This window comes from Orycteropus afer, unplaced genomic scaffold, assembly GCF_000298275.1.
Source record: "Orycteropus afer afer isolate SDZICR_OR568_19922 unplaced genomic scaffold, OryAfe1.0 scaffold00123, whole genome shotgun sequence".
In the NCBI taxonomy this organism is placed as follows: domain Eukaryota; kingdom Metazoa; phylum Chordata; class Mammalia; order Tubulidentata; family Orycteropodidae; genus Orycteropus; species Orycteropus afer.
The window spans coordinates 1238980-1252762 of record NW_006921710.1 but is presented as its reverse complement, the minus strand read 5'-3'; the positions used below and the strand labels follow the sequence as shown (position 1 = coordinate 1252762).

The 13783-nt window shown below is 53.1% G+C and overlaps 1 protein-coding gene across 1 annotated transcript in view; it reads left to right on the top strand.

Moving 5' to 3' along the window:
- Window positions 1-9371, top strand: part of NTNG2 (netrin G2) — a 73411-nt gene extending 64040 nt beyond the window's left edge. Inside the window, exons 5-8 of the mRNA XM_042781447.1 lie at window positions 4908-5003; window positions 6622-6789; window positions 8506-8640; window positions 9136-9371. Coding sequence (XP_042637381.1) covers window positions 4908-5003; window positions 6622-6789; window positions 8506-8640; window positions 9136-9371 — 635 coding nt within the window. The remainder of the gene's footprint in view (window positions 1-4907; window positions 5004-6621; window positions 6790-8505; window positions 8641-9135) is intronic.
- Window positions 9372-13783: the final 4412 nt, after the last annotated feature.

Here is a 13783-nt window from a genome sequence, read left to right as displayed (position 1 = left end):
CGGTGGGAGCCAAACATTGTGTCTCTATTACACACATACACAGACACAGAGTGACCTTGGATCCATTTTTAGAGCTGCTTTAGGTTTGGTACAAGGGATAGAGGGCAAATTATGCAAAGCTGGGAGTTCAGAAGAGTCAGCTCAGAGAGGATGAACCTTGAGGAGGTAAGATTTTAAGTGTGAGGATCCCCAGGCCCTAGGTGGGGAGGAGAAGGCAGTCCCTCCCACAGGCTGCAGTAACAAAGACTTAGGAGGTCATGGTCAGCTTTGTAATCTTGAGCCCACCTCTGTTGTTGTTGTTATGTCGGACCCGCCTCATAGCAACCCCTCCTTGGGTTTCCAAGGCAGTATCACTACGGAAGTAGATTGCCCAACCTTCCTTCCAGGCCCAGCTCTGAGCAGCAGGGAATTGAGGGGAGAGGGAAGTTCCAGTGCCACAATGAGGGGCCCTCCCAACCCCATCTAGGTAGCTATCACCTCCTGTAGCAGCCGAGTCTACACCTGTGAGCCCTGTTGTACCTGGAGCCCCTGTTAATAAGGACAGTCATTCCAGTTGGTGAAGAGTGGACTTCTCCTGGGCTAACAGCCTCACAGGTGTTACTGTGCTCCTTGCTTACAACCATGTGGGATGGGGGCTGTTGCTATCCTAATCCCACAGGTGAGGATACCAGGCTTAGAAAGCAGCAGCTGGATTTTACAGGATGTAAATTACACCTCAGTGTCACTGGGTGCCAGAGAGGTGACTTTCGACTCACAGCCACCCCATGTGACAAGGTGGAATTGCCCCATAGGGTTCTCTTCTAGCCTATAGTCTTTCTGGAAGCAGATCACTAGGTCTGTCTCCCACAGAGCCACTGGGTAGGTTCGAAATGCCAAACTTTTGTTGAGCCGCCAAACACTTAACCATTTTGCCACCAGGGCACCTTTATATCATAAAAAAGCTGTTTAAAAGAAAAAAAAAAAAAAAAGAGGCAGCTTCTCAAGGTCCCAGGATTCTAAAGGGGCTTGAACTCAGGACTCCCTGGCTCCACATGCTGCTTGCCCTCTCAGCCACCCCAATGTGACTGCCCTGAGGCCTGGGGGGCGGGCAGGGGCGGGCAGGGACTGCAAGGTGGTGCTGTCTTGCACAGCTCCCTGCTGCTAAAGGAACAGCCGGGCTTCCATCTGGCCTTGGCACAAGACACAGGCCTCCATGAGGACATTCCCCCCACCCCCGCCCCGCATACCTGAACAAATCCCTGGGGAGCCGAGTGGGCAGTCTTTCCCTTCCCCAGCTCTCGGACCCTGGAAATGTCTGGGTCTCTCCTGGCACCTCCCAACAGGTGCTTCAGGGTCTTTGGCCAGAGTCCAGCTGGGCCCCTGAACTCCTGGCCCAGATGTTTCTCCCCTTGCCAATGTCAAGCTGTGTGGAGGGCAGAGGCTGCTGCGATGGGCTGCTCAAGACCCCTAATCCTTTCCCCAGCTCTGCCCGTGGAGGGCGGGGTGAGAAAGGCTCAGAAGCAGAATGCCTCCAGGGCGAGTTTTACTGCAGCTCTAATTAAGCCCTTGTCAATTTGGGCCCAGCCTGCCTCCTCTCCTCATTGAACACTGTATTAATGTCAATTTGATATCCAAAGGCTCCCGGCTCCCAGCTCGAAAGTCTCCTGCACTTCTTAACTCGTAGATGTTCTTTTTCTTTCCCCACCAGCCATCGTTGTGCATAATCCCTTTAAGAAGCGGAAAAATCAGATTTCTCCCCCGTCCCTCTGGGTTTGTCCTTTGAAATTCAGCAAAGAGCAAGTTCTTGCCTTTGCCAGCACTGCCTTCTCTCCCTGGCTGTGTGTCCAGTTAGACTTGGAGATGAGCAGTGTGGCATTTGGGGGTTGAGTCACATTGGGGTCCCCAGTACATTGGGCCCAAACTGGGGGGCCAGGTGGGGGGTGGGTGGGCAACAGTGCCAAGGATTTGAAGGCAGTGGCTGGGAGGTAGATCCTGGGATTGGTGCTGGACAGGAAGCCTTCTAGAACCCTTCTGGATGGGTTTGATGATTTTGACCAAAACATACACACCCCATCCTACCTCCTTTGTAGCCATTAGCCAGAGATTTCAGCATAGAGGCCTCTGGGCCCAGACACATGTGACATTGCCCTTCAGATGGAACAGGGACCACAGGGAGGGGAGAGAAATTGGCAAAATCAGGTATCTGCTGAAGAAAGGATTATGTAAATATGAAGGTTTCCAGGCACAGAGGGGCCCTTCCCATCTGGCTTTAAGTGATGTGTGTCTGCCACAGGCGACAGTAGTATAGATGCTTCCTCTATAGTAGATTGGGACCCAGTTCTATTTGGCCTGTATGTGTGACATGCCTTAGTGTGTCCCCAGAAGTCCCCAGCCAACCCCTCTCATAACTTGGTTTTCTTCTCTTCTTTCCTCCAAGAGTGGACAAGGTCATCCACAGCCGCCCTCCTCTGGGAGAGCCCCCCGTGGCCCCAGGTGCCCTCCAGTGCAGAAGGTATGGGCAGGGCCTTGGCTGGCTGTAGGCTCCCTGAGCAGCTCCTCCTTAGACCCTAGGCCCCTCCCCTGTAGTGGAGATAGTAGGGGGACATGGTGGGGACACAAGGTGGGATGGGGGCCGAGGGAAGGAGGTATAGAGCCATGGTCCCCTTGGTGAGCTCTGGAGCACAGCAGCAAGGCGAGGTGCCCTGGAGCCCTACCCGTCGGTCCTACCCCTAACTTGTGTATTTAGATTGGCCCAGCTTCAGGTCCAGTAGGGACCCTGCTTCCCACAACCTAAACCCTCTCTCTGGACAGGATATACTGGGCAGTCTTTGATGGAGCTCAGAGTCTGAGAGGGTGTCCTGCAGGGGCCAGATGAAAGTTAGACCTTGAATGGTGGTTGACTCTGAGCATATGATGGGAGAATGGAGTACATTCCAGATAGCGGGACCAGCAAGGTCAAAGGCTCAGCAGGGGAATGGCAGTAAGGAACTAGCTGACAAAGATGTGCTGGTATAATGAGGGTCAGGGAGTGCATTAATATCCCTGGAAGGCCTTGACTACAAAGCTAAGAGCCTGGTCCTCCCACTGGCAGTAGGAACCGTGCATGGGCTTGTTTGTAGCTAGAGATGGACACACATAGGAAACACACACAGGGTGTGCCTGTCTCTCAAGTTAGGCTGGGAGGTTATCTCCAGCCCCAACTCATCTATTGGCTGGGCATTGGAGCTCTAATGTCCTGGCTTAGGCAGCAACCTCCGGCCACCTATCCCTCCCGAGTACCGAGTACCGCAAGTTCCCCTCCCGCCCCAGCTATGCACAGTGAGCAGGGCTTTGAGCACCCTCTGCTGGCAAGTGGTTTTGGAGCTAAGACCACAATTGGTGAGCATCGGTGTTCCCAACAACCTGGAGGCAGCTTGGTGATGGAGACTAATAGAGCTGACTGGAGCCATCACCCCAGGCACTGGGGCACACAGACTGCCAGTAAGAAGCCAAGACGATGCCCCAGGACAGAGGCATGCTCACCCACAAATACAGGGTTGAGGACTCAGTGGGATTCGGGGAAGTGAAAGGCTGGCACCTGTTCGTGTTCATGGATTGAGAGCATCTGGGAGTGGGGAATACATGGGTGGAAAAGGACGCAACTTTGACTAGAGCAGGAAGATTGCTTCACAAAGGAAAGGTGATGCTACCTTGAATGTCAGGTCCAGACTTGCTGATGCTCAAGCAAGTTTGGAGAGAAGAGTGGAGAGTGAAAATAGAAGGGATGTTTTCAGTCATTCAAAAAGTTCAGCATCAGCTAAGTTCTTAGCACACTGCAGGCCATGTTGGAGGACAGAGAGGCTGTGTGGAAGGATTAACACAGCCAGATGTGTAGACAGCGTTGGAGGATACAGGAAGCAAAGGCAAGGCCGATTCTCTGTAGAGGTGCTGTGTCACCTTCAGCAAAGGTACTTAAACTGCTTCTGTAGGCTCTGAGGCCAAAGGGACCTCTCCCAGCATCAGATCTGAGCAGGTGACAGGACTGCCCCAGAGCTTGCCCAGGGCATTGTCTTGTTAGCTAATGCTGCTGTAATAGAAAGACTACAAGTGGGGGGCTTTAACAAATGGAAATTTATTTTCTCATAGTTTAGGAAACAAGAAGTCTGAATTCAGGGTGTCGATTCTAGGCGAAGTCCTTCTCTCTCTCCCTCTCCCTCTCCCTCTCTGTTGACTCTGGATGAAGGTCTTCCCTGAGCTTCTGCTCCTGGGCAACCTTCACGTGGCTCGGCACGTGTCTCCTCTACCTCTGCTTCTCTCCATGCTTGTTTAATGTCCCTTATATAGCATAGTGCCTAAGGCACTTGACTGCTAACCAGAGGCTGGCGGTTCAAACCCACCAGCCACTCCTCGGAAGGAAGGTTGGGCAATCTACTTCTGTAGTGATACTGCCTTGGCAACCCAAGGAGGGGTCACTAAGAGTCAGTCAACTCGACAGCATATACCAACATCATATCTCAGAAGAGACTGATTTAGAACACACCCTACACTGATCCTGCCTCATTACTATAACAAAGAGATGCTGTTCCCAAACAGGATGATGACAGAATGGGATAAAACAAAACAAAAAACCCAAACTCACTGCCATCGAGTTAATTCCAACTCAGAGTGACCCCCATTGGGTTTCCAAGGTGGTAAATCTTTACAGAAGTAGATTGCTCTGTCTTCCTTCCTTGGAGTGGCTGGTGGGTTTGAACTGCCAACTTTTTGGTTAGTAGTCATCAGAACTCCTTAACCACACACAGAGGTTAGGATTTACAACAAATATATTTTGGGGACACAGTTCAATCCATAACAGGCACCATGACCTTGGCTGGGCTTTTCCCTGGGCCCAGATACCCAGCCTGGGCAAATGGACCATGGCTGACAAAAAAGTTTCTTATTTCCCCAAGCTGTGGGAATTTCTGCCACAGCCCCTGCCAAGGTCTCCAAACCTTTCCAGCTCAGGCCCAAATCTCCTCAAGTGATGCCTGTTGAAGAATTTCAAGGTAAGAGGAAGTCCTGGGGTAGGACCAACCCTCCCCAAAGCATTTCTCTCTCTACCTCCACTGGAGCAAAAAAGGTACAAGATGATCGATACCTGGCTCAGAAAACCCTCCCAGAGTAGCTGGGTCAAGGTTAAACTGAGCCTGTCTTCCCTCCAGCCATCCCTCCCCAAGGGAGCTGGGAACAGGTATGAGTCAGAAGCTCGGTGGGCAGGCCACTGGCAGGCGGAGTAGCTGCCAGAAATAGCCTGTCCCGGCTCCCCTGGGAGGTGTGGCCCAAGGGCTCATCTTGGTGGAAGGCAGGATCTGGGACACAGGGGTCACCACCACTGCTCCTTGGGACACTTGGAGAATGTTCCACCTTCCCAGTGTCTCTGGAGAGACAAGGTAAAGGAGGCTGTCCCAAGAAGCCCAGTGGTGCAGAAATGCCCACATCTCCTCCTGAGTACATCTCCACAGCTGTTTCTTCGAAGCTTCACATGCCCTTGGTCACCGAGGGCTGAGTCAGTCCCTTTCTCTTTTGGCACAACAGGGAGGTCGGGCCCTCCAGAGATACACAGATAGTAGATGCCACCTTCCTTGTTCAGGGGAGTGTTGCATACCTTAGGAGGGACACCAAGGGATGGCCGCCCTCCTTGCAGCAAGGAAAATAATATGAGGTGACCCTCCTCACCAAACCCCATCCCTTCATGATGCCAATTCCTAGGAACTTTGTGCCAGGCAGTCCTAGAACTTGCCCAGTCCATGAAGCAGAGCCGGACAGGCAGGGTGAGTCTGAGAAGCACCTGGGTGGAGACAGCAGGACACTGAGCTGATGGTCGTCCTCCGTGTGGAGTCGCATGCCTCCACCAGCACTGCGAGCCGGCGGCGGGTCTGGGATGAGGGGAGGCGTGCACCAACAGGTGCCCAGGACCAAATCTTAAGGAGGTGCTCGCTTTCAGAGTCGTGGGAGAGCAGGCCCTCTGGTGACAACCAAACCTGTGGAACAGCTCAGGCCAATGTGAAAGGGTCCTATAGGTGGGGTGGGACTTTTCCTTCCCACCATCTTCCAAAGCAGCATGGGAAGGAAGCTCTTTCTGGTTCATCCATCCTGTCTGGCACTCATGCATTCATTTTTCCATCCACTTAACCACTGAGGTTACAGGGGTGAAGGTGCTGAGCGTGGGCTCCTCGCTCCCTGCACTTCCAATCTAATGGCATGGCTCAGGTGTTACAGGAATCATCTCCCATCACACTGCATGCATCCTTCAGAGAGCACTTTGTACCTGGCCAGGCCTTTACGAGGTACTGCTCACTGGCCCTTTCTCAGTTCCCTGACAAAAGGGAGAGGTGGGAATTTGGGATTCTAGGACTGGTTCTCCTTTGGCTTCAAAGCTGGCAGGCCCCAGTGTCTTCCAAAATGGCATAGGACTATTAGAGGCCCAGGGCACCTTCCTGTGCCAGATCCTTTTCTAAAGATACTTGCCTCCCTATGTGTCCTTGGGCAGCTCTTCTTTGCCCTGTGCCTCAGTTTCCCCAAGTACACTGTATGGTGGGGGCAGTGGGAAGAAGATGGCAACATGAAGGCACATTTCCCAATATTCCTTGACCCTTGTTGTTTCTCCTGCTTGGCCTGACCCAGACTGTGAGTGCTACGGCCACTCTAACCGCTGCAGCTACATCGACTTCCTGAACGTGGTGACCTGCGTCAGCTGCAAACACAACACTCGTGGCCAGCACTGCCAGCATTGTCGCCTGGGCTACTACCGCAATGGCTCCGCAGAGCTGGATGATGAGAACGTCTGCATTGGTGAGCCAAGCCCTGAAGCAGGCGGGCTGCTGGGGCCGGCCAGGTGGGAGGGCCTTCTCTCCTGTGTGCCTGACTATGCACAGGTTACAGGGTTGGTACAGCAGTGTTAGGTGTGTGTTGGAGACCCCTAGCATCACAATCACCTGGGGAGGCTATGGAAATTCTGATTCCAGGGCTCACTCCATCTAGGGGCTGAAGCCTTGGAACTGGCTCTCTTCACCTCCCCCAGGCACTGGAGTTTGACAGCCACTAGTGGAGTCACAGCCTGAGTTCTAGAGCTTGCCTCGCTGTGTAGGTTTGGGCAAGTCACCTTCCTCTCTCTGGACCTCAGTCCTCCACTGGTACAATCAGGAGGTGGACCACATCAGAGGTTTTCCAATCTTTTTTGTGGCTAACCCTTTTCTTAATACAGAATTCTTCAATGTTTTATGGGCAGAGGTCCTGCTTATAAAACTGCCACCCACCCCTGGTAGGCACCAGGTTGGTTTTTTGTTTTTGTTTTTTCAAGTTCTGGTTCCAGGACTGGCTTTTGGGGCAGTGATGGAAGTATGGGGGCTCTGTGCTTTCATGCATGGGGTGATCATCCCAGAAAGGCCAAACCCAGCCTCCACCCTGCCAACCCAGAAAGGTTGCCCACCACTTTCCATCTGGTCTCAGTAGAAGGGAGGTCTCAGCCCCAGGGGCTGCCCCCAGGTACCTAGCCCTCTGGGAACCCATTTCCAATCCCCCAGGCACCAGGCTGGCTCTGGCTCTAAGAGGAGGGGTTGCCCACACAGCTGCAGGCTGTCAGTCTGTATTATGGCTGCCACTTTCAGATAATTACATGAACTCCAAAGGGATCATAATGGAATCTTGCTGCTTACATTACAGGGGGTCAGCACCAGGGACAGGGTGGTTGGGGCCTTTGGAACCCATTAGAGGTGCCCTTCCCCCCAGCACCCTCCTCTCCTCTCCTCCCTGCCTCTCTCTGCCTTCAGTCCACTTCTCCTCTCAGGCCCAGTAATCAGTTGCAGACTCAGAGTGGGGACATTCTCCTCCCATAAAGCAGAGGCTCTAAGAAACCAACTGGGGAGGGAACGGAAGGCCCTGGGGCTGCTCCCCCACCCAGCCTTGACCTGGAGGTATTGTTGTTATGTGCCATCGAGTTGGCCCCGACTCATAGTGACCCCTCCTTGGGTTGCCAAGGCAATATCACTACGGAAGTAGATTGCCTAACCTTCGTTCCGAGGAGTGGCTGGAACCGCCAGCCTTCTGGTTAGCAGTCAAGTACCTTAGGTACTATGCTACCAGAGCTCCTGACCTGGAGGTATAGATGTGGTCTACTCCTCTTGCCCCTCTAAACACGCAGGCACACCAGAGATCCCCAGTAGCTTTTGATGAGGGCGCCTCCTGCCTGGCAGAGTCTGAGCTCTTTGGAGCACCTCCTTCAATTGCAGCTGCGGAGGCCAGAGAAGGGGAAGGGGCTAGGGCTGTGGAGTGGCATGGAGGATGCTGAGGAAGGAAGACCAGGTTATTAGCGCAGCCTCAAAACCTGGCCACCCAGGCAGCCTTCACTCGCCCGCCGTCCAGCCCATGGGCCATGCAGACAAAGTGTGGGGGACCACTGCCCCAGAAGACTAGAGGTCCGGGAGGAATGTGGGGAGGGATGGGGTAGGGAAACGTGGGGAAGGCACCCCAGGCCGCCCTCACCGCGCGTCTGTGTTCGTGTTCATCCAGAATGTAACTGCAACCAGATCGGCTCCGTGCATGACCGCTGCAACGAGACAGGCTTCTGTGAATGTCGAGAGGGCGCGGCCGGGCCCAAGTGCGACGACTGCCTCCCCACGCACTACTGGCGCCAAGGCTGCTACCGTGAGTGCGCGCCCACCAGGCCCGGTTGAGGCCCGAGATGGAGCCTGAGGCTGCTGGGGGTGGGGCCTGGTCCAAAAGGGGTAGGGTCTGTGTCGGGTGGGAAAGGTTTGCAGCCAGGAAGGTAGGCTGTCGGAATAACAGCCTAGGGGATACCCAAAGGACAGGTAGGCGTTAGCCAGGGGGAAAGGATAGAAGGGCGCTCGGGGCATATGGAATAACAAGTGCCAAGTTCTGCAAACAAGAAGGCAAATGCATCTGAAGAGCTGCACCAAGGCCAGTGGGTCAAAAGCAGACAGAGCCAGGGCAGTGGCCAGGTCATGCCTGACCCATGGTACTATCCAAGGAAGGACGTTTCCTACTGAGCCCAGCGCATCCTACGCCTTCTACACGCTCTGGCCCAGGCCGCGCCCCAAGGGGTTCGCACGCCCTACTCAGAGAAGCAGGGGGTGAACCAGGCCTCACCCGCGTCCCCAATCCCTTTCTCCTGCCCCGCAGCCAACGTGTGCGACGACGACCAGCTGCTCTGCCAGAACGGCGGCACCTGCTTGCAGAACCAGCGCTGCGCCTGCCCCCGCGGCTACACTGGCGTGCACTGCGAGCAACCCCGCTGCGATCCCGCGGACCAAGACGGCGGCCTGGACTGCGACCGCGCGCCGGAGGTCGCCCCGCGCCTCGCCACCCTGCTCAGCTGCCTGCTGCTGCTGGGGCTGGTCGCCCGCCTGGGTTTCTGAGCTCGTCTGGAGGACCCTCGGCGGTGAAGGCCGGTCCATGTGCCAGGCTGCGCCCTGTGCCTGATAGCCCGCGGCCCGAGAGCCCAGGGACCGCGAGGGCCGGCGTCCTAGGGATCTCGGGGGGCAAGCAGGGTGCGGCACGAGCTGCTCCTAGGTGCTACTCAGCAGAGTCCTCCGCCTGTCCTTCCTCCCTCAGTGGCACCTGCCCCCACCCTGGCACTGCCCTCCCTCTGCAGCAGGGGGCGCTGTGGAGTCCTGGCACCCAGCAGCCTATAATTTTGGTTTCATTTTTTCTATTACCCACCTCTTCCCTTTTTATCTTTTTGTTTTGTTTTGTTTTGCTGGCGGTGAGACAGATGGGGAGAAACGCTGCCCACTCTAACACCCCCAGGTCCTGCCTCCCAACACACACACACACACACACACACGCACACGCACACGCACTTGACTGTTGCAGACACCCCCTGCGTCTGTCCCTGGTTTCCATGAGCCAGTGGACCTGGAACTCCAGTTGCCTACAACTCTAGTCGCTGACTTGATTTTCTTTTATATTGTTTTTCTTTGCAGCCCCCACCAGACGCCAGGCCTCAGTGAAGCTTGGTGGCTGAGGAACTCACCGCCTGGGGAGGAAGGGAGAAAGGCGGGTTGGAAGGGTTTGAAACTTTGTTTTGTAGAGAACTATTTTTGTTTGTGTTAACTGTCCCCTATAAAGAAGAACCCATAGGTGGGAATGCTGGTCACCACGGGGCAGTTGATGGTATATAATCCGACAGAGTAAAGAGTCTATTCATTGCTGCCTCCAGGGCCTGTTTTCTTTCTGTGTTCATGGACACATGGTTTGGGGCTTCAAGAGGAACCCATAAACTAGCCTTAAAGAAACTATTTCATTACCAGGGCCACTACTTCCTCAGGTGGAGTTTCTGAATTAAACTGGGCTGTGCTTTTCCCAGCAGACCTAGCACAGCCCCAGGGCTTGGCTAGCAGACCTTTCTCACCCCTTGGCCAGGCATGGCCCTGCTGGTGAACCACATGCTAGAAGCTTCCCGAAACTTCAAGGTTATCTCCCTGGGTGACCTTTTTCCCTGAAAAAAGATCCAGAGTTCATTGGCACTTTCCTTTAGTCGTCCCAAAATTTAAAATCACATCCGTGCTGGACACTGTTGTTACTGCAGATGTCCAAGGGAAATGAATCAGAGAGCATTCTAAAAGAGGTTGAGTCCGGTGCTCGATTTATGAATGTGTCTTAGTGGCTGCCCAGGATGGATGCATCATCTCAGACCCGCTGGCCCTTGAGCCCCAATAGCAAGCTCTACGTGATCAGCCTCAGGTTTCACCTCTGCTCTTCTGCTGCTAGCGCCCTTCCATTGCTCCCTACTGGCCAGAGATTCCCAAGTCAGGCACAGGCCGCCAGTGTAGACAATGCACAGATCACCCTGCCCTTCCCCTTTCCCTTCTGAAAACCAGGGAAGGGAAGACAGCTGGAGAGTTGTGAGTAGAAGTTCCTGAGACTCTGAAGTCCCTCAGCCTAGGCATTTGCTATGGTAACATCCCTTGGACGTCTTCAGCCCCACTTAGTGTCTCCAGCCCTTGGCACACACTTCTCCCTGCTTGGCCTTGAGAAGTTCAGGGTTCTCCTCCCACCTATTTATTTCTGAGCAAGCCAGGGAAGATTTCTACCCCGGACTCATGTCCTGGTTCGTAGTTACTCCTACAGTCCCCGCCTGAGGTTACCCTCCTGCACTGGTTTCTGCCAGCTGCAGACACTTTCCAGGCTGGGAAGTTTAGATTTGAGTCCCTCCCTCAAGTCCCCAGAGCAAAGCTAAAACAGTTTACAAAACTTGACCATGGAGATAACAAGAGATTACAACACAGAAAAGGAGGGAGGAACTATAATTAGATATTAAATATGATATAAACAACATCTCAAAGCCAAACATCCCATCCTTTTAGCCCCCTCTCTTAGTTCTCAACCCTGCCCAGGTTGCAGGGGCCATGCCCAGCCCCCAAAAGAAGTACATCCTGTTAGGACCTCTGGAATTCTCAGTCTCCATCTTCACTTTCTTCCTAACTAACAGAACCCCCACTTCAAACACAAACCCACTGACAGCGACCCCTCTTTTATGGAACTAGATTGCTCCATCTTCCTCCTGTGGAGCAGCTGGTGGGTTTGAACCACTGACCTTCTGGTTAGCAACCAAATGCCTTACACATGGTGCCACCAGAGCTCTTTGAAACCCACTTAGAGAGGCTCAAAGTGCTCAGCTAAAACAGGGGTCCTGTGGATGGGGCGGCCATGGGAGATGTAAGGAGCAATGGGCGGGGCTTGCAGAAAGTGTCTTAAAAGCCTCCCCTCCTCCTGCCTTCCACAAAGCCTCAGTTGGCCAAGTTTTGGTCTTTGCTTTCCCCTCTTGGGCCTCCCCTTGGTTTGCAGTCAAACATGGGGGCTGGGATGGGCAGGAATCACTTGGCAGCCCTGAGTGGGGTGGAGCCAGGAAGGTCGAAGTTGCCTTTCTGAGGACCTAGCAGATCCAGGGACACCAGCCCCGGTTGTTGACCTCCGCACTTCTTACTGTGTGGGGGAAAAAAAATAAACTTTGATGTAGTTAAAACTCCGGAATTTGGATTTTCTATTACATGCAGACTTACCAATTCCTGATTGGGAATTCCACCCAGCATCTAGACACCTGAGTCTGCTAAGGCCCAAAGATAGATGAAAACAGCCCCCATGTTCAAACAACCTGCCTTTCAGGCTGAGGAGTTCAAGACCTCACTATCCTGAACTACCTCTTTCCAGAACAGGACCTTTAAATGACCAGAGTAGAGGGGCAGACTGACTTAAACCCATCTCTAGAGAAACACAGACATTGGCCACAGCTTGTAAACAACAGTCATCTTCCCTTTACTCATCAAGCTACTTAAAAACATAGGGGTTCTAATAAATAAGAACCCTGGTGGCACAGTGGTTAAGCACTTGGCTGCTAAACAAAAGGTGGGAGGTTTGAACCCATCGGTGGCTCCACAGAAGAAAAGACCTGGTGATCCATTCCTATAAAGATTTCAGCCTAGGAAATCCTCTGAGGCAGTTCTACTCTGTCATACTGGGTTGCTATGAATTGTAATAGACTCGATGGCAAACCACAATATACAAACAATAAAACACAAAAATAAATACATTTTAGAAGAGAAAAAACAAAGTAGTCACTCCAGTATCAGCTAGAATCACACCACACACACACACACACACAAGACCTATACATCACTTGGGTGTGTCTCTGGAAAGCCCTAGACTCCTGAGGACTCCGGAAGGAGAGGAGCCTTAGTGGGTGCCCACTCCATCCTCCCTGACCTCTCTTAGCTGGGCCAGTGCTGTGTCAGCTTCCCTGGGACTAGTCTTTGTGGATTGAGGGCGGGGGAGGTAGAGCACTGTAAATCAGAGTGACAGCCCACGTCCCAGGGGATTTGGCTCGGGCCCTGACCTTGGCTGCAGGGTGGAAGGAAAGTGGCCAGTGGCCATTAGGAAAACTCTGACACCTTCCAAGCAGCAGGGAGGAGGAGAGAACAAGGTTAGTGGGGCCAAAACTCATAGGCCAGCCTCCCTTGTCTTTTGTCCTGAGAGTTTATATTTTGCCCCGATTCTGGGAGGTCAGAAAGCTCCCCTTTCACAGCTGGGATAATTTTAGCCAAACTCACTGCCATCGAGTCGATTCCGACTCATAGCAACCCCCTTTGGGTTTCCAAGGCTGCAAATCTTTACAGAAGGAGATTGCTTCATCTTCTTCTTGAGGAGCAGCTGGTGGGTTTGAACCACTGACCTTCTTGTTAGCAGCCAAATACCTTACCCACTACGCCCACCAGAGCTCCTCTATGGTTGATGAGTTCAGGCTCTATACACTCACAATTGCTTTCAACCCTTGCCATCACCCTCAAACAAGTATTCTCAACCTCAGAGCCATTGACTCTGGGGCTGGAGCATTCTTTTCTGTGGGGGGCACTGTAAGATGGTCAATGGTATCCCTGGCCTCTACCCACCAGTAGCAACCCCATCCAAGTGGTGACAACCAGAAGTGCCTCCTGATATTGTGAAAATGGAGGGCAAAATGTCCTCAGGTCAAGCACCCCGGATCTTAAAAAAAAAAAATAGCCAGTGCTATAGGGTGGAGTCCAACTCACAGTAACTGCCAGGTAGTAACTCTTGAAGGCAGGCCAATCATCAGGCTAGCAGTCAAATGCCTTAGGCACTGCACCATCAGAGCTCCTACCCCTCAGATCTAAGACAGCTGTATCTTCAGCCAAAACAAGGTCAGGAGCTGACTGTGGAACAGACCATCAATTGCTCATATGCAAGTTCACGTCGAAGCTTAAGTAAAACAAGTCCATGAGAGCCAAAATATGACGTTGATTACATCCCACCT